Genomic DNA, 21011 nt, shown 5'->3' with positions numbered 1-21011 from the left:
CTGCACCTGCATGCTTACCTTCAGTGACTGGTGCACAAGGACACCCAGGTCTCGTTGCACTTCCCCTTCGCCCAATCTATTGCCATTCAGATAATAATCTGCCTTCCTGTTTTTGACACCAAAGTGAATAACCTCACATTTATCCACATTGGGCAGAAGCATGGCAGATGCAATATAATCACCCAACCTGTCCAAATCATCCTGGAGTTTCTCAGCATCCTCCTCACAGCACACACACCCACCCAGCTTTGTGTCGTCTGCAAATTTGGAGATATTACATCTAGTTCCCTTGTCTAGATCATTAATATATATTGTGAATAAATGTAAGAAGTCGCACAACACCAGGTTATAGTCCAACAGCTTTATTTGAAATCACAAGCTTTCGGAGCGCTGCTCCTTCATCAGGTGAAGTGAAGAGATGCATAACGACACAGCTTATATAGTCAGAGAATAATGTCAGATGTTTACAGGTAATCTTTCTAACTGCCATTTATCACACCTCGGCAGAGAGATAATCACAGCAATCAAAGGTGTGAATGGTGTCCAAACAGGTCAGTCAGGAAAACCTTACATCAAAGAACAATGAGGTGGGGTCACAAGGGGTCAAATGTTGCAGATGCTGGGGTCTGTGAGAAAAACAAAAAAACAGACAAAAAACATTTTTTTTGCTGGAAATCACAGCAGGTCCGGCCGCATCTGTGTAGAGAGAACAAGCCAACGACGACTCAAGTCTGGATGACCCTACGTCAGGTGGGGTTACATGTAGCATGACATGAACCCAAGATCCCGGTTCAGGCCGTCCGCATGGGTGCGGAACTTGGCTATCAGTTTCTGCTCGATGATTTTGCGTTGTCGTGTATCTCGAAGGCCGCCTTGGAGAATGCTTACCCGAAGATCGGAGGCTGAATGTCCTTGACTGCTGAAGTGTTCCCCGACTGGGAGGGAACACTCCTGCCTGGCGATTGTTGCACGGTGTCCTTTCATCCGTTGTCGCAGTGTCTGCATGGTCTCGCCGATGTACCATGCTCCGGGGCATCCTTTCCTGCAACGTATGAGGTAGACAACGTTGGCCGAGTCACATGAGTATGTACCATGTACCTGGTGGGTGGTGTCCTCACGTGTGATGATGGTATCTGTTGATGATCTGGCATGTCTTGCAGAGGTTGCTGTGGCAGGGTTGTGTGGTGTCGTGGTCGCTGTTCTCCTGAAAGCTGGGTAATTTGCTGCGAACGATGGTCTGTTTGAGGTTAGGCGGCTGTTTGAACGCGAGTAGTGGCGGCGTGGGGATGGCCTTAGTGAGGTGTTCGTCGTCATCGATGACATGTTGAAGGCTGCGAAGAACATGGCGTAGTTTCTCTGCTCCGGGGAAGTAGTGGACGACGAAGGGTACTCTGTTGGTTGTGTCCCGTGTTTGTCTTCTGAGGAGGTCTATACGATTAGAAAGTTAGAAAGATTACCTGTAAACATCTGACATTATTCTCTGACTATATAAGCTGTGTCTTTATGCATCTCTCCACTTCACCTGACGAAGGAGCAGCGCTCCGAAAGCTTGTGACTTCAAATAAAGCTGTTGGACTATAACCTGGTGTTGTGTGACTTCTTATATTTGTCCACCCCAGTCCAACTCCGGCATCTCCATACCATATATTGTGAACAGCTGGGGTCCAAGGACCGATCCCTGCGGTACCCCACTAGTCACTGCCTGCCACTCGGAAAAAGACCCGTTTATTCCAACTCTTTGCTTTCTATCTGCCAACCAGTTCTCTATCCAAGTCAATACCTTACCCCCCAATCCCATGTTGCTTAACTTTACATGCTAATCTCTTATGTGGGACCTTATTGAAAGCCTTCTGAAAGTCCAAATACACCACATCCACTGGTTCGCCCTTATCTATTTTACTAGTTACATCCTCAAAAAATTACAGTAGATTAGTCAAGCACGATATACCTTTTGTAAATCCATGTTGACTTTGTCCGATCCTGTCACTGTTTTCCAAGTGCTCTGCTATTACATCTTTTATAATGGACTCTAGCATTTTCCCCACTACCGATGTCAGGCTTACCGGTCTATAATTTCCCATTTTCTCTCTACCACCTTTTTTGAATAATGGGGTAACATTAGCTACCCTCCAATCCATGGGTACTGTTCCAGATTCCATCAAAAACCCAGCAGCTTCTCCTCCATCTCCACTCCAGCTCCAACTGCTGCAACAAAAAGACCTACACAGGCGACCAGGGACCGACTTCCGTCACCTGCAATAAAACTCTTACCGACAACCGCTGACTAATGGCGGCCGCAGCACCCACAATTCCCCGCGCCCCAGAAACCGCTCTATCTAACCACCTGATTTCCCCGCTGAGAGTGCGCATGCTGCCCAGGGCCGCGGGCCATTCTGGGAGCCTGGCTCCTGTCCTTTGTCCCGAGTCGGACTCGGTGGAGCCAGCTGAAGAAACTGGGAAGCGGCGGCTCGGATGGGGGAGGCACTGCACCCTGGGTTTCCTGGTGCCGGGGCTCTGGCCGCACGTCCGCTGGGCCTGGCCCCTCTGATTCTGATTGAGCTTTTTGATGAGGTAACAGAGAGGGTTGATGAGGGCAATGCGGTTAACGTGGTGTACATGGATTTCCAAAAGGCATTCGACAGCGTGTAAAGTTAAGGCACATGGGATTGGGGGCAAGCTATTGACTTGGATAGAGAACTGGTTGGCAGACAGAAAGCCAAGAGTTGGAATAAACGGGTCTTTTTCCGAGTGGCAGGCAGTGACTAGTGGGGTACCGCAGGGATCGGTCCTTGGACCCCAGCTATTCACAATATATATTAATGATCTGGACGAGGGAACTAAATGTAATATCTCCAAGTTTGCAGACGACACAAAGCTGGGTGGGCGTGTGTGCTGTGAGGAGGATGCCGAGAAACTCCAGTATGATTTGGACAGGTTGGGTGATTGGGCAGAAGTATGGCAGATGCAATATAACGTGGATAAATGCGAGGTTATCCACTTTGGTGTCAAAAACAGGAAGGCAGATTATTATCTGAATGGCAATAGATTGGGAGATGGGGAAGTGCAACGAAACCTGGGTGTCCTTGTGCACCAGTCGCTGAAGGTAAGCATGCAGGTGCAGCAGGCGGTTCAGAAGGCAAATGGTATGTTGGCCTTCGTTGCGAGAGGGTTTGAGTACAGGAACAAGGATGTTTTGCTGCAGTTGTACAGGGCCTTGGTGAGACCACATCTTGAGTATTGTGTGCAGTTTTGGTCGCCTTATCTGAGGAAGGATGTTCTTGCCATGAAAGGAGTGCAGCGATGATTCACCAGGCTGATACCTGGGATGGCAGGAATGATGTATGAGGAGAGATTGGGTCGATTTGGCTTGTACTTGCTGGAGTTTAGAAGAATGAGAGGGGATCTCACTGAAACTTATAAAATTCTGACAGGACTGGACAGACTAGATGCAGGAAGGATGTTCCCGATGGCCGGGGAGTCCAGAACCAGGGGTCACAGTCTAAGGATAAGGGGTAAGCCATTTAGGACAGAGATGAGGAGGAATTTCTTCACCGAGAGAGTGGTGAACCTGTGGAATTCTCTACCACAGAGGGCAGTGGAGGCCAATTCATTAAATATATTCAAGAAGGAGTTAGATATATTTCTTAAGGTTAAAGGGATCAAGGGATATGGGGAGAAGGCAGGGACAGGGTACTGAATTTGGATGATCAGCCATGATCTCATTGAATGGCGGAGCAGGCTCGAGGGGCCGAATGCTCCTATCTTCTATGTTTCTATGTTCAGCCTCAGACAAATGTTAGGGAGAGGGATGGAGTCAGTGGCTAGGGAACAGAGTTTGTGGGGTGTCTGTCCCTTTAACTACAATTCATAGAATTATAGAAATTTATACAGCACAGGAGGAGGCCATTCGGCCCATCTTGTCCGTGCCGGCCGACAAAGAGCTCTCCTCCCTAATCCCACTTTCCAGCACTTGGTCCGTAGCCTTGTAGGTTACGGCATTTCAAGCGCATATCCAAGTACTTTTTAAATGTGATGAGAGTTTCTGCCTCTACCACCCTTTCAGGCAGTGAGTTCCAGACCCCCACCACCCTCTGGGTGAAAGAATTTCTCCTCAAATCCCCTCTAAACCTCCGACCAATTACTTTAAATCTGTGCCCCCTGGTTATTGATCTGTCTGCTGAGGGAAATAGGTCCTCCCTATCCACTCTCTCTCTGCCCCTCATAATGTTATACACCTCAATCAGGTCTCCCCTCAGCCTCCTCTGTTCCAAAGAAAACAACCCCAGCCTCTCCAATCTTTCCTTGTAGCTAAAATTCCCCAGTCCTGGCAACATACTCGTAAATCTCCCGTCTCGAGCAGTCACATCTTTCCTGCAATGGGGTGACCAGAACTGCACGCAGCACTCTAGCGGTGACCTAACTGGTGTTTTGTACAGTTCAAGCAGGGGGGCACGGTGGCATAGTGGTTAGCACTGTTGCCTCACAGCGCCAGGGACCCGGGTTCAAATCTGGCCTCGGGCGACTGTCTGTGTGGAGTTTGCACATTCGCCCTGTGTCTGCGTGGGTTTCCTCCGGGTGCTCCGGTTTCCTCCCACAGTCCAAAGATGTGCAGGTTAGGTTGATTGGCTATGATAAATTGACCCTTAGTGTTAGGGGATTAAATACGTGGGGTTACGGGGATAGGGTGGGATATGTGTCGGTGCAGGCTCGATGGGCCGAAATGGACTCTATCTGCACTGTAGATTCTGTGATTCTGTGAACCTCCCTGCTCTTACACGATACAGAAATAGAGAGGCACTGACGTATGAGGAGAGATTGGGTCGATTGGCCTTATACTCGCTGGAGTTCAGAAGAATGAGAGGGGATCTCATTGAAACTTATAAAATTCTAACAGGACTAGACAGACGAGATGCAGGAAGGATGTTCCCGATGGCCTGGGAGTCCAGAACCAGGGGTCACAGTCTAAGGATAAGGGGTAAGCCATTTAGGACAGAGATGAGGAGGAATTTCTTCACCCAGAGAGTGGTGAACCTGTGGAATTCTCTACCACAGAAGGCAGTAGAGGCCAATTCATTAAATATATTCAAGAAGGAGTTGGATATATTTCTTAAGGCTAAAGGGATATGGGGAGAAAGCAGGGACAGGTTACTGAATTTGGATGATCAGCCATGATCGCATTGAATGGCGGAGCAGGCTCGAGGGGCCGAATGACCTACTCCTGCTCCTATCTTCTATGTTTCCCTCACTGATCGTGGCTCTTCACCAACACCGACTTTACAAAGAAAGCCCCGTGCGGCAGCCTGGAGCTCGGGCCCAGCGCGCAGGCACGGGGGAGGATGATTGACAGGGGCCCAGGGTGTGTGCTGAGGATGCGCAGAGCGGGCCGGGCGCCTGTGGAGCAGGAGAGGGTGGGGCCATGGGGCGCTGCGTGGTGTCAGCCACAACTCAGCGCGGCGGCTGGAGCGTAGGGATTGCAGCCGCCATTACTGTTGATACTTTCAACCAACCTGTGCAGCAGCTGGGGCCTGAAAATCAGCTTCACTGCCCCAAGGCTGGGAAAGGGGGACATGAGACAACATTCTCCCTCTTACCACTTTCTAAACTCCTTTTACAGGGTTTTAGAAATGGAGCATTTACAGACAGGAAGCTCAGACCAAACATCACGTCAGGATCTGACAGAGTCGCTCAATTCATCAGGACCTGAATATCATCGGCCTTTGCACATGGAAGGAGAGAGCAGCGATCGCAGCGCAGACAAACCGCACACGTGTTCCATGTGTGGACTCGGATTCAGCCGATCGCCTGACCTGGTGAGACACGTGCACCGTCACACCGGGGAGAAACCGGGTAAAGGTGGGGACAGCGGGAAGGGATTCAGTTCCCCGTCTACATCAGAAGTTCATCCGCACAGTCACCCTGGGGACAGTCCGTTCACCTGCTCCGTGTGTGGGAAGGGATTCACTTGCACATCCCACCTGCTGAGACACCAGAGAGTTCACACTGATGAGAGACCGTTTCAATGTTCCGAGTGTGGGAAGAGCTTCAAATTCTCCAGGGATCTGCAGGAACACCAGCTTGTCCACACTGATGAAAGACCGTTTACATGTTCCAACTGTGGGAAGAGTTTTAAAAGCTCCAGGGTTCTGACCAGTCACCAGCGAGTTCACACCGGGGAGAGGCCATTTCCCTGCTCTGTGTGTGGGAAGGGATTCGCTAATTCATCTACCCTGCTGACACACCAGCTGGTTCACACTGATGAGAAACCATTTACATGTTCTGACTGTGGGAAGAGCTTTAAAAGCTCCAGGGTTCTGACCAGTCACCAGCGAGTTCACACTGGGGAGAGGCCATTTCCCTGCTCTGTGTGTGGGAAGGGATTCACTGATTCATCTAACTTGCTGACACACCAGCTTGTTCACACTGATGAGAGGCCGTTTACATGTTCTGACTATGGGAAGAGCTTTAAATACTCCCGGGACATGAAGCAACACCAGCTTGTTCACACAGATCAGAGACCGTTTACATGTTCTGACTGGTAAGAGTTTTAAAAGCTCCAGGGCTCTGACCAGACACCAGCAAGTTCACACTGGGGAGAGGCCATTTCCCTGCTCTGTGTGTGGGAAGGGATTCTTGCAGTCCACCAACCTGCTGGCACACCAGCTTGTTCACACTGATGAGAGCGTTTACATGTTCTGACTGTGGGAAGAGCTTTAAAAGCTCCAATGACCTGCTGAGACACCAGCGAGTTCACACTGTTCTGTAGTGCAGGGCCCTGTAGACAGCTGGGGTGACATGAACGTGGAATGGATGAATGTTTTATAAATTCTTGTACTATTGTTTAATCTTTCAATCTGTTGTGCTGATGATTCCCTTGATTTAACTGTTAATGTTATTTTTGTTTTTCTCCTTATCACAGGCAATTGCCTATTAAAAGTCAACCATCACAACCAATAAAACCTGTAACATAACCAAAAAAAGTTTAAAGGAAACTTAAATTAAATTAAAATTCTATTTTCGGTGGTGATGATACACACCAGTCCCTCCGGTACCCACCGGTCACGGAAGGCCTCGAGCGCGCCGGTGGACTGTTCATGTTATTACATCGAATGTACAGCACAGAAACAGGCCATTCGGCCCAACTGGTCCATGCCGGGGTTTATGCTCCACACGAGCCTCCTCCGACATATTCTCCTATGTTTATCTGGCTTCTCCTTAAATACATCTATACCATTGGCCTCAACTACTCCTTGTGGGAGTGAGTTCCACATTCTCATCACTCTCTGGGTAAAGAAGTTTCTCCTGAATTCCCTCCTGGATTTATTGGTGACTTTTATATTTATGGCCCCATAAATATGATGAGATTCTGTTAAGCTGACCAGTATGTTGTTGTACTTTGTCTTTTTCTGATGAATGAAACATTACTGAGCCCCTGTACCCATGTTATGGGATGAAGTGCCAGACAAGTGAAGGCACAACGTCTGGGTGTGAATCTGATAATAACCTCATGGACCATATAGGTGTGATAACCAGACGGCTTGTGGTCATAGTCTGGTCACAGATGGACTAAATTCCCTGAATTAGCAGGAGTTCAGGAGGCGGTCAACAGACGGGTCCAAACAATCCCATTTCCTGAGCGGTAACCAAGCTTGTGCACAAGAACAGGCCACTTAAGCCGTTGTCAGTTGGAACAGACTCGAGAAGATCGCGCGCGAATCCACTGTACTTCTATTCTCCAGATTGAGGGAATTATCACCCGATCTATGTTATGCAGCGCTCTTAATGAAGTCTGGAGAGACAGTTTGTGTTCTTGTGAGCTTGATTATCTGGTATCCGAAACCCTAGGACTCCCGATCATTAGAGTCAACCTCAGTGTGTGGAAAGGGATTCCCTGGTGTATCCCACCCGCTGACACACCAGAGTGTCCACAGTGTGACTGCGGTGGGTCGATTCCACTGTTTCCGATGCCTTTAATCACATCCAGGACTGAACCATGTTAATTCAGGCAACTGGGGCTTGTTAATGTTCAGAGCCCCCAATAACTGGGCTGGATTTAAAGATTATTCCCTGTTCTCTCAGTACTAGTGAGCAGAGTGAAGCTGATGTTATAGAATCATAGAGCACAGTAGGATGCCTTTCGGCCCATCGTGCTGGTGCTGGCTCTCTGAAAGAGCGATGCAATTAGTCCCACTGCCCTGCTCTTTCCCCACAGCCCTGCAAATTTCTGCTTTTAGTATATATCCAATTCCCTTTTGAAAGTTACTATTGAATCTGCTTCCACCTCCCATTCAGGCAGTGCATTCCAGATCATCACAATTCGCTGTGTAAAAAAAGTCTCCTCATTTCCTCTCTCGATTCTTTTGCCAATGATCTGAAATCTGTGTCCTCTCGTTACCGACCCTCCTGCCAGTGACAACAGCTTCTCCTTGTTTGCTCAATCAAATCCCCTCATAATTTTGAGCACCTCGATCACAGCTCCACTTAACCATCTCTGCTCCAAGTTATATTGCCATTGTTTTGTGAATTGTTGCTGTGATCGAGGTGCTGGATGTCCGTGCCTGGTGAATGGGACATTCTATCCTCGTGAGCACCGAGTGTCAGCATCCAGCAATCTCTGGTCAGGGACTGTCTTTTTAAACTGCCTCACCTCAGCTTTTTGACGCCCTGATTTCATTATTAAACATTTCAGAGTTTTTGCAGAGTGACCAAGGCTGAACAGATAAATGTGAGGTATTACATTTTGGTAGGAAGAATGGGGAGGTCACTTATCACTTGGAGGGTGCGAGTCTAGGTGGGGTAGAGGAGCAAAGGGATCTCGGAGTACAAATACACAAATCACTAAAAGTTGCGACACAGGTTAGCAAGGCCATAAAAAAAGCAAACCAAGCACTAGGGTTTATTTCTAGAGGGATAGAATTGAAAAGTAGTGAAGTTATGCTAAACCTGTATCGAACCTTGGTTAGACCACACTTAGAGTACTGCGTACAGTTCTGGTCGCCATATTATAAAAAGGATATAGAGGCACTGGAGAGGGTGCAGAGAAGATTTACAAGGATGATACCAGAAATGCGAGGGTATACATATCACAAAGGATGAACAGGCTGGGTCTCTTTTCTCTTGAAAACAGAAGGCTGAGGGGTGACCTAATAGAGGTCTTTAAAATTATGAAAAATGTTGATAGAGTGGATACAGAGAGAATGTTTCCACTTGTGGGGAAGAGCATAACTAGAGGCCTCAATATAAGATAGTCACCAAGAAATCCAATAGGGAATTGAGAAGAAACTTCTTTACCCAGAGAGTGGTGAGAATGTGGAACTCGCTGCCACAGGGAGTGGTTGAAGCGAATAGTATCGATGCATTTAAGGGGAGGCTAGACAAGCATATGAGGGAGAAGGGAATCGAGGGTTATGCTGATAGATTTAGATGAGGAAAGACGGGAGGAGGCTCGAGTGGAGCATAAACACCGGCATGGACTGGTTGGGCCGAATGGCCTGTTTCTGTGCCGTATATCCGATGTAATCCTATGTCAAGTATCCCAGCTGGCTTAGCTCCAGGCACTTTAGCTCAGTGGGCAGCACTCTCACCTCTGAGTCAGAAGGTCGTGGGTTCAAGTCCCAGTCCAGAGACTTGAGCATAAAAATCTAGGCTGACACTCCAGTACTGAGAGAGTGCTGCGCTGTCAGAGGTGCCGTCTTTCGGATGAGATGTTAAACCGAGGCCCCCGTCTGCTCTTTCAGGTGGATGTAAAAGATCCCATGGCACTACATTGAAGAAGAGCAGGGGAGTTCTCCCCGGTGTCCTGGGGCCAATATTTATCCCTCAATCAACATCACTGAAATAGATTATCTGGTCATTGTCACATTGCTGTTTGTGGGAGCTTGCTGTGCGCCAATTGGCTGCTGTGTTTCCTACATTACAACAGTGACTACACTTCAGAAGTACTTCATTGGCTGTAAAGCACTCTGGGATGTCCTGAGGTTGTGAAAGGCGCTATATAAATGCAAGTCTTTCTTTCTCAGCAAGAGGGTGAGTGTCAGTGGTTGGAGGGAGGAGCTCAGTGTTGTCAGTGCATGGACACAGACAGATTGAAGCTAAAAGACAGAGAATGCTGAAGTTTGGAATGAGATGAGCCGTTTGCCTCGATAAGGGAGGTGGTTGCTAAGAGACCTACAGCGCTAATAACACTGCAAACTGCTCAGGCAGCAGACTTGTTGCAACATGTGAGGTCACGAGTGAGTTGGTGGACAGACAACAGAGACTTCTGCATTCCTGAGAGACAAACTGGTTCTGTAACCGGGAGAACAGGTTGAGGGAGTCACCCTATGTGGGACGGCTCGCCTGAGGTGTTAACACAGAGTCAGCTTGGGAATGGGATGATCAATGAATCATAGAATCAAAGAAATTTACAGCACACAAGGAGGCCATTCGGCCCATCTTGTCCGTGCCGGCTGACAAAGAGCTATCCACCCTAATCCCACTTTCCAGCACTTGGCCCGTAGCCTTGTAGGTTACGGCACTTCAAGTGCATAGCCAAGTACTTTTTAAATGTGATGAGGGTCTCTGCCTCTACCACCCTTTCAGGCAGTGAGTTCCAGACCCCCACCACCCCCTGGGTGAAAACATTTCTCCTCAAATCCCCTCTAAACTTCCGACCAATTACCTTAAATCTGTGCCCCCTGGTTATTGACCCTTCTGCTAAGGGAAATAGGTCCTTCCTATCCACTCTATCTAGGCCCCACATAATTTTATACACCTTAATTAGGTCTCCCCTCAGCCTCCTCTGTTGCAAAGAAAACAACCCCAGCCTATCCAATCTTTCCTCATAGCTAAAATTCCCCAGCCTAGGCAACATCCTGCTAAATCTCCTTTGCACCCACTCTAGTGCAATCACATCCTTCCTGTAATGTGGTGACCAGAACTGCACGCAGTGTTCTAGCTGCAGCCTAACTAGTGTTTTATACAGTTCAAGCATAACCTCCCTGCTCTTATATTCTATGCCTCGGCTAATAAAGGCAAGTATCCCGTGTGCCTTCTTAACCACCTTATCTACCTGTCCTGCTACCTTCAGGGATCTGTGGACATGCACTCCAAGGTCCCTCTGATCCTCTGCACTTCTCAGTGTCCGACCATTGATAGTGTATTCCCTTGCCTAGTTAGCCCTCCCCAAATGCATTACCTCACAGTTCTCCAGATTCAATTCCATTTGCCATGGTGTGGAGATGCCGATGTTGGACTGGGGTGGACAAATGTAAGAAGTTACACAACACCAGGTTATAGTCCAACAGCTTTATTTGAAATCACAAGCTTTCGGAGCGCTGCTCCTTCGTCAGGTGAAGTGAAGAGATGCATATAGACCCAGCTTATATAGTCAGAGAATAATCCCAGATGATTACAGGTAATCTTTCTAACTGCCATTTATCACAACTCGGCAGCCATGATCTCATTGAATGGCGGAGCAGGCTCGAAGGGCCGAATGGCCTACTCCTGCTCCTATCTTCTATGAATCAAAGGTGTGAATGGTGTCCAAACAGGTCCGTCAGGAAAACATTACATCAAAGAACAATGAGGTGGGGTCACAAGGGGTCAAATGTTGCAGATGCTGGGGTCTGTATGGAAAACAAAAAACAGACAAAAAACATTTTTTTTGCTGGAAATCACATCAGGTCCAGTCGCATCTGTGTAGAGAGAACAAGCCAACGACGACTCGAGTCTGGATGACCTGCATCAGGTGGGGTTACATGTAGCGTGACATGAACCCAAGATCCCGGTTGAGGCCGTCCTCATGAGTGCGGAACTTGGCTATCAGTTTCTGCTCGATGATTTGGCGTTGTCGTGTGTCTCGAAGGCCGCCTTGGAGAATGCTTACCCGAAGATCGGAGGCTGAATGTCCTTGACTGCTGAAGTGTGCCCCGACTGGGAGGGAACACTCCTGCCTGGCGATTGTTGCGCAGTGTCCGTTCATCCGTTGTCGCAGTGTCTGCATGGTCTCGCCGATGTACCATGCTCCGGGGCATCCTTTCCTGCAACGTATGAGGTAGACAACGTTGGCCGAGTCACATGAGTATGTACCATGTACCTGGTGGGTGGTGTCCTCACGTGTGATGATGGTATCTGTGTTGATGATCTGGCATATCTTGCAGAGGTTGCCGTGGCAGGGTTGTGTGTTGTCGTGGTCGCTGTTCTCCTGAAAGCTGAGTAATTTGCTGCGAAAGATCGTCTGTTTGAGGTTAGGCGGCTGTTTGAGTGCGAGCAGTGGAGGCTTGGGGATGGCCTTAGTGAGGTGTTCATCGTCATCAATGATATGTTGAAGGCTGCGAAGAACGTGGCATAGTTTAACATCCCTGTAGCCTTAAGAAATATATCTAACTCCTTCTTGAATATATTTAATGAATTGGCCTCTACTGCCTTCTGTGGTAGAGAATTCCACAGGTTCAACACTCTCTGGGTGAAGAAATTCCTCCTCATCTGAGTCCTAAATGGCTTACCCCTTATCTTTAGACTGTGACCCCTGGTTCTGGACTCCCCCACCATCGGGAACATCCTTCCTACATCTAGTCTGTCTAGTCCTGTTAGAATTTTATAAGTTTCAGTGAGATCCCCTCTCATTCTTCTAAACTCCAGCGAATATAAGCCCAATTGACCCAATCTCTCCTCATACGTCATTCCTGCCATCCCAGGTATCAGTCTGGTGAATCTTCACTGCACTCCCTCCATGGCAAGAACATCCTTCCTCAGATAAGGTGACCAAAACTGCACACAATACTCAAGGTGTGGTCTCACCAAGGCCCTGTACAACTGCAGCAAGACGTCCTTGCTCCTGTACTCGAATCCTCTCGCTATGAAGGCCAACATACCATTTGCCTTCTTAACCGCCTGCTGCACCTGCATGCTTACCTTCAGCGACTGGTGCACAAGGACACCCAGGTCTCATTGCACTTCCCCTTTTCCCAATCTATTGTCATTCAGATAATAATCTGCCTTCCCGTCTTTGCCACCAAAGTGGATAAACTCGCATTTATCCACGTTATATTGCATCTGCCATGCATCTGCCCAATCACCCAACCTGTCCCAAATCATACTGGAGTTTCTCTGCATCCTCCTCACAGCACACACACCCACCCACCTTTGTGTCATCTGCAAACTTGGAGCTATTACATCTAGTTCCCTCGTCTAGATCATTAATATATATTGTGAATAGCTGGGGTCCTAGGACTGATCCCTGCGGTACCCCACAAGTCACTGCCTGCCACTTGGAAAAAGTCGCGTTTATAGATAGGGCATTCTGGGTAACAACCACCGCCATTGTCTCAGTCGGCTGAGTAGCGCGGAGATACATTTGGAGCAAGCAATAGGAGGAGGATGAGAAGATCAATGAAAGTTGATTCCTGTGATTTCAGATACCGGGATGAGCCACGCGGCATCCATTGGAGCAATGCTCGGATACACTCAGCGCATGGGCAACTAGCACAATTTTAGAAAGGGTTAGAAGATGAGATTAAATTGTTATAGTTTATTATTCTATTAAAAAAATTAAGTGGATGATTAGCATGGGTTAGATACAGATTAAGACTCCCTCCGCACTGTCCCATTAAAAACTCCCAGGACAGGTACAGCAGGGATGAGATACAGAATACAGCTCCCTCTACATTCATGGGATGTGGGCATCGCTGGCAAGGCCAGCATTTATTGCCCATCCCTAATTGCCCTTGAGCAGATGGTGGTGAGCCGCCTTCTTGAGCCGCTGCAGTCCTTGTGGTGAAGGTCTCCCACAGTGCTGTTAGGGAGGAAGTTCCAGGATTTTGACCCAGTGACGACGAAGGATCGGCGATATATTTCCAAGTCAGGATGGTGTGCGATTTGGAGAGGAACTTCTAGGTGGTGGTGTTCCCATGCACCTGCTGCCTTCGTCCTTCTAAGTGGTAGAGGTCGCGGGTTTGGCAGGTGCTGCCGAAGAAGTATTGGTGAGTTGCCGCAGTGCATCTTGCAGATGGAACACACTGCAGCCACAGTGCGCTGGTGGTGGAGGGATTGAATATTTAAGGTGGTGGCTGGGGTGCCAATCAAGTGGGCTACTTTGTCCTGGATGGTGTCAAGCTTCTTGAGTGCTGTTGGAGCTGCATTCATCCAGGCAAGTGGAGAGTATTCTATCACACTCCTGACTTATGCCTTGTAAATGGTAGAAAGGCTTTGGGGAGTCAGGAGGTGAGACACTTGCCACAGGATACCCAGCCTCTGACCTTTGGAATTCTCTTCCCCAGAGAGCTGTGGAGGCTGGGTCATTGAGTGTGTTTAAAGTGGAGATAGACAGATTTTTGAACGATAAGGCAGTCAAGGGTTATGGGGAGCGGGCAGGGAAGTGGAGTTGAGGCCAAGATCAGATCAGCCATCATTTTATTGAATGGCGGAGCAGGCTCGAGGGGCCAAATGACCGACTCCTGCTCCTACATCTTATGTTCTTGTGTCTCTCATCAGCTCCGGCCACCGCGCTGAGTTGTGGCTGGCCCTGCACATGCGCCCCATGGCCCCGCCCTCTCCTGCTCCACAGGTGCCCGGCCCGCACCGCGCATGCTCAGCACACACCCTGGGCCCCTGTCAATCATCCTCCCCCGTGCCTGCCTGCTGGGCCCCTGAGCTCCAGGCTGCCGCACGGGGCTTTCTTTGTAAAGTTGGTGTTGAAGAGCCGCAATCAGTGAGGGACAGTGAGTTTTGCGAGGGGGGCGGAGTGAACCGCAGCACGTGATCGCTCGGCGCAGCCTGTGACTGATGGGAGCTCTGACCAATAGGAAGAGCACGGGCAGAGCCGACTGGTGGCGGGTCCTCCAACCAATGGCAGTGCGGCAAGGGGGCGGGACCTCCTCTCCAGCTCAGGTGCACTGGGGCCGATTGTGACGCGCTGTCCCCAGGTGAGAACAGCTCAGTCAGCACAGAGCTGGGGCTGGAATCTGGGAGAGGGGCCGCAGGCAGTGGGCCTGGCAAAGGGGCAATCACTGATTGAATAATAAACAGGGGTAAGGGGACACTAACCTCACATCCTATATATACACTAATGAATACTTTACATCTGTTTTCACAAAAGAGAGGGACGATGCTGACATCACAATCAGGGAGGAGGAGTGTGAAATATTAGATGAAATAAACATAGTGAGAGAGGAAGTATTAAGGGGTTTAGCATCTTGGAAAGTCGATAAATCCCCAGGCCCGGATGAAATGTATCCCAGACTGTTAAGAGAAGAGAGGAAATAGCAGAGGCTCTGACCATCATTTTCCAATCCTCTCTGGCTACAGGGGTGGTGCCGGAGGACTGCTAACGGGGTACCGTTGATTAAAAAGGGAGAAAGGGATAGACTGAGTAATTACAGGCCAGTCAGCCTAACCTCAGTGGTGGGAAAATTATTGGGAAAGATTCTGAGGGACAGGATAAATCTTCATTTAGAAAGATGCAGATTAATCAGGGACAGTCAGCATGGATTTGTTAAGGGAAGGTCGTGTCTGACTAACTTGGTTGCATTTTTGAGGAGGTAAGAAGGAGGGTCGATGAGGGTAGTGTGTTTGATGTAGTCTATATGGATTTTAGCAAGGCTTTTGATAAGGTCCCACATGGCAGACTGGTCACGACAGTAAAAGCCCATGGGATCCAAGGCAAAGTGACAAGTTGGATCCAAAATTGGCTCAAAGGCAGGAAACAAAGGGTAAAGGTCGAAGGGTGTTTCTGTGACTGGAAGGCTGTTTCCAGTGGGGTTCCGCAGGGCTCAGTACTGGGTCTTTTGCTTTTTGTGGTATAAATCAATGATTTGGACTTGAATGTAGGAAGTATGATTAAGAAGTTTGCAGATGATGCAAAAGTTGTCCGTGTGCTTGATAATGAAGAAGAAAGCTGCAGACTGCAGGAAGATATCAATGGACTGGTCAGGTGGGCAGAACAGTGGCAAATGGAATTCAATCTGGAGAAGTGTGAGGTAATGCATTTGGGGAGGGCTAACAAGGCAAGGGAATAGACTATAAATGGTAGGACACTGAGAAGTGCAGAGGATCAGAGGGACCTTGGAGTGCATGTCCACAGATCCCTGAAGGTAGCAGGACAGGTAGATAAGGTGGTTAAGAAGGCACACGGGATACTTGCCTTTATTAGCCAAGGCATAGAATATAAGAGCAGGGAGGTTATACTTGAACTGTATAAAACACGAGTTAGGCCACAGCTAGAATACTGCGTGCAGTTCTGGTCACCACATTACAGGAAGGATGTGATTGCACTAGAGGGGGTGCAGAGGAGATTTACGAGGATGTTGCCTGGGCTGGGGAATTTTAGCTACCAGGAAAGATTGGAGAGGCTCGGATTGTTTTCTTTGGAACAGAGGAGGCTGAGGGGAGACTTAATTGAGGTGTATAAAATTATGAGGGGCCTAGATAGAGTGGATAGGAAGGACCTATTTCCCTTAGCAGAAGGGTCAATAACCAGAGGGCACAGATTTAAAGTAATTGGTCGGAAGGTTAGAGGGGATTTGAGGAGAATTTTTTTCACCCAGAGGGTGGTGAGGGTCTGGAACTCACTGCCTGAAAGGGTGGTAGAGGCAGAAACCCTCATCACATTAAAAAGTACTTGGATATGCACTTGAAGTGCCGTAACCTACAAGGCTACGGACCAAGTGCTGGAAAGTGGGATTAGGGTGGATAGCTTGTCGGCCGGCACGGACAAGATGGGCTGAATGGCCTCCTTCTGTGCTGTAAATTTCTATGATACATTGATCATCCCATTCCCAAGCTGACTCTGTGTTAACACCTCAGATGAGCCGTCCCACGTAGGGTGACTCCCTCAACCTGTTCTCCTGGTTACAGAACCAGTTTGTGTCTCTCAGGAATGCCCAAGGCTCTGTTGTCTGGGCACCAACTCACTCGTGACCTCACATGTTGCAACAAGTCTGCTGCCTGAGCAGTTTGCAGTGTTATTAGGTCTGTGGGTCTCTTAGCAACCAGCTCCCTTATCTAGGACAAAGGGCTCATCTCCTGACTTTGGGTGTTATCATTCGAAACTTCAGCATTCTCTGTCTTTTAGCTTCAATCTGTCTGTGTCCACCCAGTGACAACACTGAGCTCCTCCCTCCAACCACTGACACTCGCCCTCTTGCTGAGAAAGAAAGACTTGCATTTATATAGCGCCTTTCACATGTAGGAAACGCAGCAGCCAATTGGTGCACAGCAAGCTCCCACAAACAGCAATGTGACAATGACCAGATAATCTATTTCAGTGATGTTGATTGAGGGATAAATATTGGCCTCAGGACACCGGGGAGAAACTCCCCTGTTCTTCTTCAATGTAGTGCCATGGGATCTTTTACATCCACCTGAAAGAGCAGACGGGGCCTCGGTTTAACATCTCATCCGAAAGACAGCACCTCTGACAGCGCAGCACTCTCTCAGTACTGGAGTGTCCGCCTAGATTTTTATGCTCAAGTCTCTGGACTGGGACTTGAACCCACGACCTTCTGACTCAGAGGTGAGAGTGCTGCCCACTGAGCTAAAGTGCCTGGAGCTAAGCCAGCTGGGATACTTGACATAGGATTACATCGGATATACGGCACAGAAACAGGCCATTCGGCCCAGCCAGTCCATGCCGGTGTTTATGCTCCACTCGAGCCTCCTCCCGTCTTTCCTCATCTAAATCTATCAGCATAACCCTCGATTCCCTTCTCCCTCATATGCTTGTCTAGCCTCCCCTTAAATGCATCGATACTATTCGCTTCAACCACTCCCTGTGGCAGCGAGTTCCACATTCTCACCACTCTCTGGGTAAAGAAGTTTCTTCTGAATTCCCTATTGGATTTCTTGGTGACTATCTTATATTGAGGCCTCTAGTTATGCTCTTCCCCACAAGTGGAAACATTCTCTCTGTATCCACTCTATCAACATTTTTCATAATTTTAAAGACATCTATTAGGTCACCCCTCAGCCTTCTGTTTTCAAGAGAAAAGAGACCCAGCCTGTTCATCCTTTCCTGATATGTATACCCTCGCATTTCTGGTGTCATCCTTGTAAATCTGCTCTGCACCCTCTCCAGTGCCTCTATATCCTTTTTATAATATGGCGACCAGAACTGTACGCAGTACTCTAAGTGTGGTCTAACCAAGGTTCGATACAGGTTTAGCATAACTTCACTACTTTTCAATTCTATCCCTCGAGAAATAAACCCTAGTGCTTGGTTTGCTTTTTTTATGGCCTTGCTAACCTGTGTCGCAACTTTTAGTGATTTGTGTATTTGTACTCCGAGATCCCTTTGTTCCTCTACCCCACCTCGAGTCGCACCCTCCAAGTGATAAGTGACCTCCCCATTCTTCCTACCAAAATATAATACCTCACATTTATCTGTTCAGCCTTGGTCACTCTGCAAAAACTCTGAAATGATTAATAATGAAATCAGGGAGTTAAAAAACTCAGGTGAGGCAGTTTAAAAAGACAGTCCCTGACCAGAGATTGCTGGATGCTGACACTCGGTGCTCACGAGGATAGAATGTCCCATTCCCCAGGCACGGACATCCAGCACCTCGATCACAGCAACAATTCACAAAACAACGGCAATATAACTTGGAGCAGAGATGGTTAAATGGAGCTGTGATCGAGGTGCGCCAATTTATGAGGGGTTTTGATCGAGCAAACAAGGAGAAGCTGTTGTCACTGGCAGGAGGGTCGGTAACGAGAGGACACAGATTTCAGATCATTGGCAAAAGAATCGAGAGAGGAAATGAGGAGACTTTTTTTACACAGCGAATTGTGATGATCTGGAATGCACTGCCTGAATGGGAGGTGGAAGCAGATTCAATAGTAACTTTCAAAAGGGAATTGGATATATACTAAAGGCAGAAATTTGCAGGGCTGTGGGGAAAGAGCAGGGCAGTGGGACTAATTGCATCGCTCTTTCAGAGAGCCGGCACCAGCACGATGGGCCGAAAGGCATCCTACTGTGCTCTATGATTTTATAACATCAGCTTCTCTCTGCTCACTAGTACTGAGAGAACAGGGAATAATCTTTAAATCCAGCCCAGTTATTGGGGGCTCTTAACATTAACAAGCCCCAGTTGCCTGAATTAACACGGTTCAGTCCTGGATGTGATTAAAGGCATCGGAAACAGTGGAATCGACCCACCGCAGTCACACTGTGGACACTCTGGTGTGTCAGCGGGTGGGATACACCAGGGAATCCCTTTCCACACACTGAGGTTGACTCTAATGATCGGGAGTCCTGGGGTTTCGGATACCAGATAATCAAGCTCACAAGAACACAAATTGTCTCTCCAGACTTTATTAAGAGCGCTGCATAACACAGGTCGGGTGATAATTCCCTCAATCTGGAGAATAGAAGTACAGTGGATTCGCGCACGATCTTCTCGAGTCTGTTCCAACTGACAACGGCTTAAGTGGCCTGTTCTTATACACAAGCTTGGTTACTGCTCAGGAAATGGGATTGTTTGGACCTGTCTGTTGACCGCCTCCTGAACTCCTGCTAATTCAGGGAATTTAGTCCATCTGTGACCAGACTATAACCACAAGCCCGTCTAGTTATCACACCTATACGGTCCGTGAGGTTATTATCCGATTCACACCCAGACGTTGTGCCTTCACTTGTCTGGCACTTCATCCCGTAACACGGGTACAGGGGCTCAGTAATGTTTCATTCATCAGAAAAAGACAAAGTACAACAACATACTGGTCAGCTTAACAGAATCTCATCATATTTATGTGGCTATAAATATAAAAGTCACTAATAAATCCAGGAGGGAATTCAGGAGAAACTTCTTTACCCAGAGAATGGTGAGACTGGGGAACTCGCTACCACAGGGAGCAGTTGAGGTGAACAGCACAGATGGATTTATGGGGAAGCCACACAAGGGAGAAAGGAATGGGAGGAGATGTTGATTGGGTTAATTGAAGTAGGGTGGGTGTGGGGCATAAACACCGGCATGGACCAGTTGGGCCGAATGGACTGTTTCTGTGCTGTACATTCTATGTAACACCATCAACAGTCAATCGAAGGGAATCATCAGCACAACAGTCTTAAAGATTAAACAGCAGTACAAGAATTTATAAAACATTCATCTGTTCCATGTTCATGTCACCCCAGCTTTCTGCAGGGCTCTGCGCCACAGACCAATGTGAATTTGCTGGTGTCTCAGTAGCTGGGATGACCGAGCGAATCCCTTGCCACACACGGAGCAGGTGAACGGTCTCTTTCCTTCTCTCTCCAGCTGGTGTCTCTTCAGGCTCGTCAAACATTTAAATGTCTTCCCACAGTCAGAACATTTAAAAGGTCTCTCATCAGTGTGAACTCGCTGGTGTGTCAGTAGGCTGGATGACTGAGTGAATCCCTTCCCACACACGGAGCAGGTGAACGGCCTCTCCCCAGTGTGAACTCGCTGGTGTATCAGCAGATACCTGGATCTTTTAAAGCTCATCCCACAGTCAGAACATGTAAACGGTCTCCGATCGGAGTGAACTCGCTGGTGTACCTTCAGATCCTCAGCGCTTTTAAAGCTCATCCCACAGACAGAACATGTAAATGGTCTCTCATCAGTGTGAATTCGCTGGTGTTTCTTCAGATTCAGAGAGGTTTTAAAGCTCTTCCCACAAACAGAACATGTAAACGGTCTCTCATCGGAGTGAACTCGCTGGTGTTTCTTCTGCTCCCCAGAGGTTTTAAAGCTCATCCCACAAACAGAACATGTAATTAGTCTCTCATCAGTGTGAACTCGCTGGTGTTGCTTCAGATCCGCAGAGGTTTTAAAGCTCTTCCCACAGACAGAACATGTAAATGGTCTCTGATCGGAGTGAACTCGCTGGTGTTGCTTCAGATCCGCAGAGGTTTTAAAGCTCTTCCCACAGGCAGAACATTTAAATGGTCTCTCATCAGTGTGATATTGCTGGTGTGTCAGCAGGTGGGATGACTGACTGAATCCCTTCCCACACATGGAGCAGGTGAATGGCCTCTTTCCTGCTCTCTCCAGCTGGTGTCCCTTCAGCTCCTGGGA

At 48.2% G+C, this 21011-nt stretch overlaps 1 protein-coding gene across 1 annotated transcript in view; it reads left to right on the top strand.

The window, feature by feature from the left end:
• The first annotated feature begins 5624 nt into the window (after nt 1-5624).
• The window catches only part of LOC147083955 (uncharacterized), a 31125-nt gene continuing 15738 nt past the window's right edge, over nt 5625-21011 (top strand). Inside the window, 2 exon segments of the mRNA XM_085980020.1 lie at nt 5625-6532; nt 6534-6666. Coding sequence (XP_085836146.1) covers nt 5625-6532; nt 6534-6666 — 1041 coding nt within the window.

The sequence above is a fragment of the Somniosus microcephalus genome, unplaced genomic scaffold (assembly GCF_052327205.1).
Source record: "Somniosus microcephalus isolate GS21.2 unplaced genomic scaffold, FLI_Smic_1.0 scaffold13, whole genome shotgun sequence".
NCBI lineage: Eukaryota > Metazoa > Chordata > Chondrichthyes > Squaliformes > Somniosidae > Somniosus > Somniosus microcephalus.
This window is presented reverse-complemented; position numbering and strand designations above follow the sequence as displayed.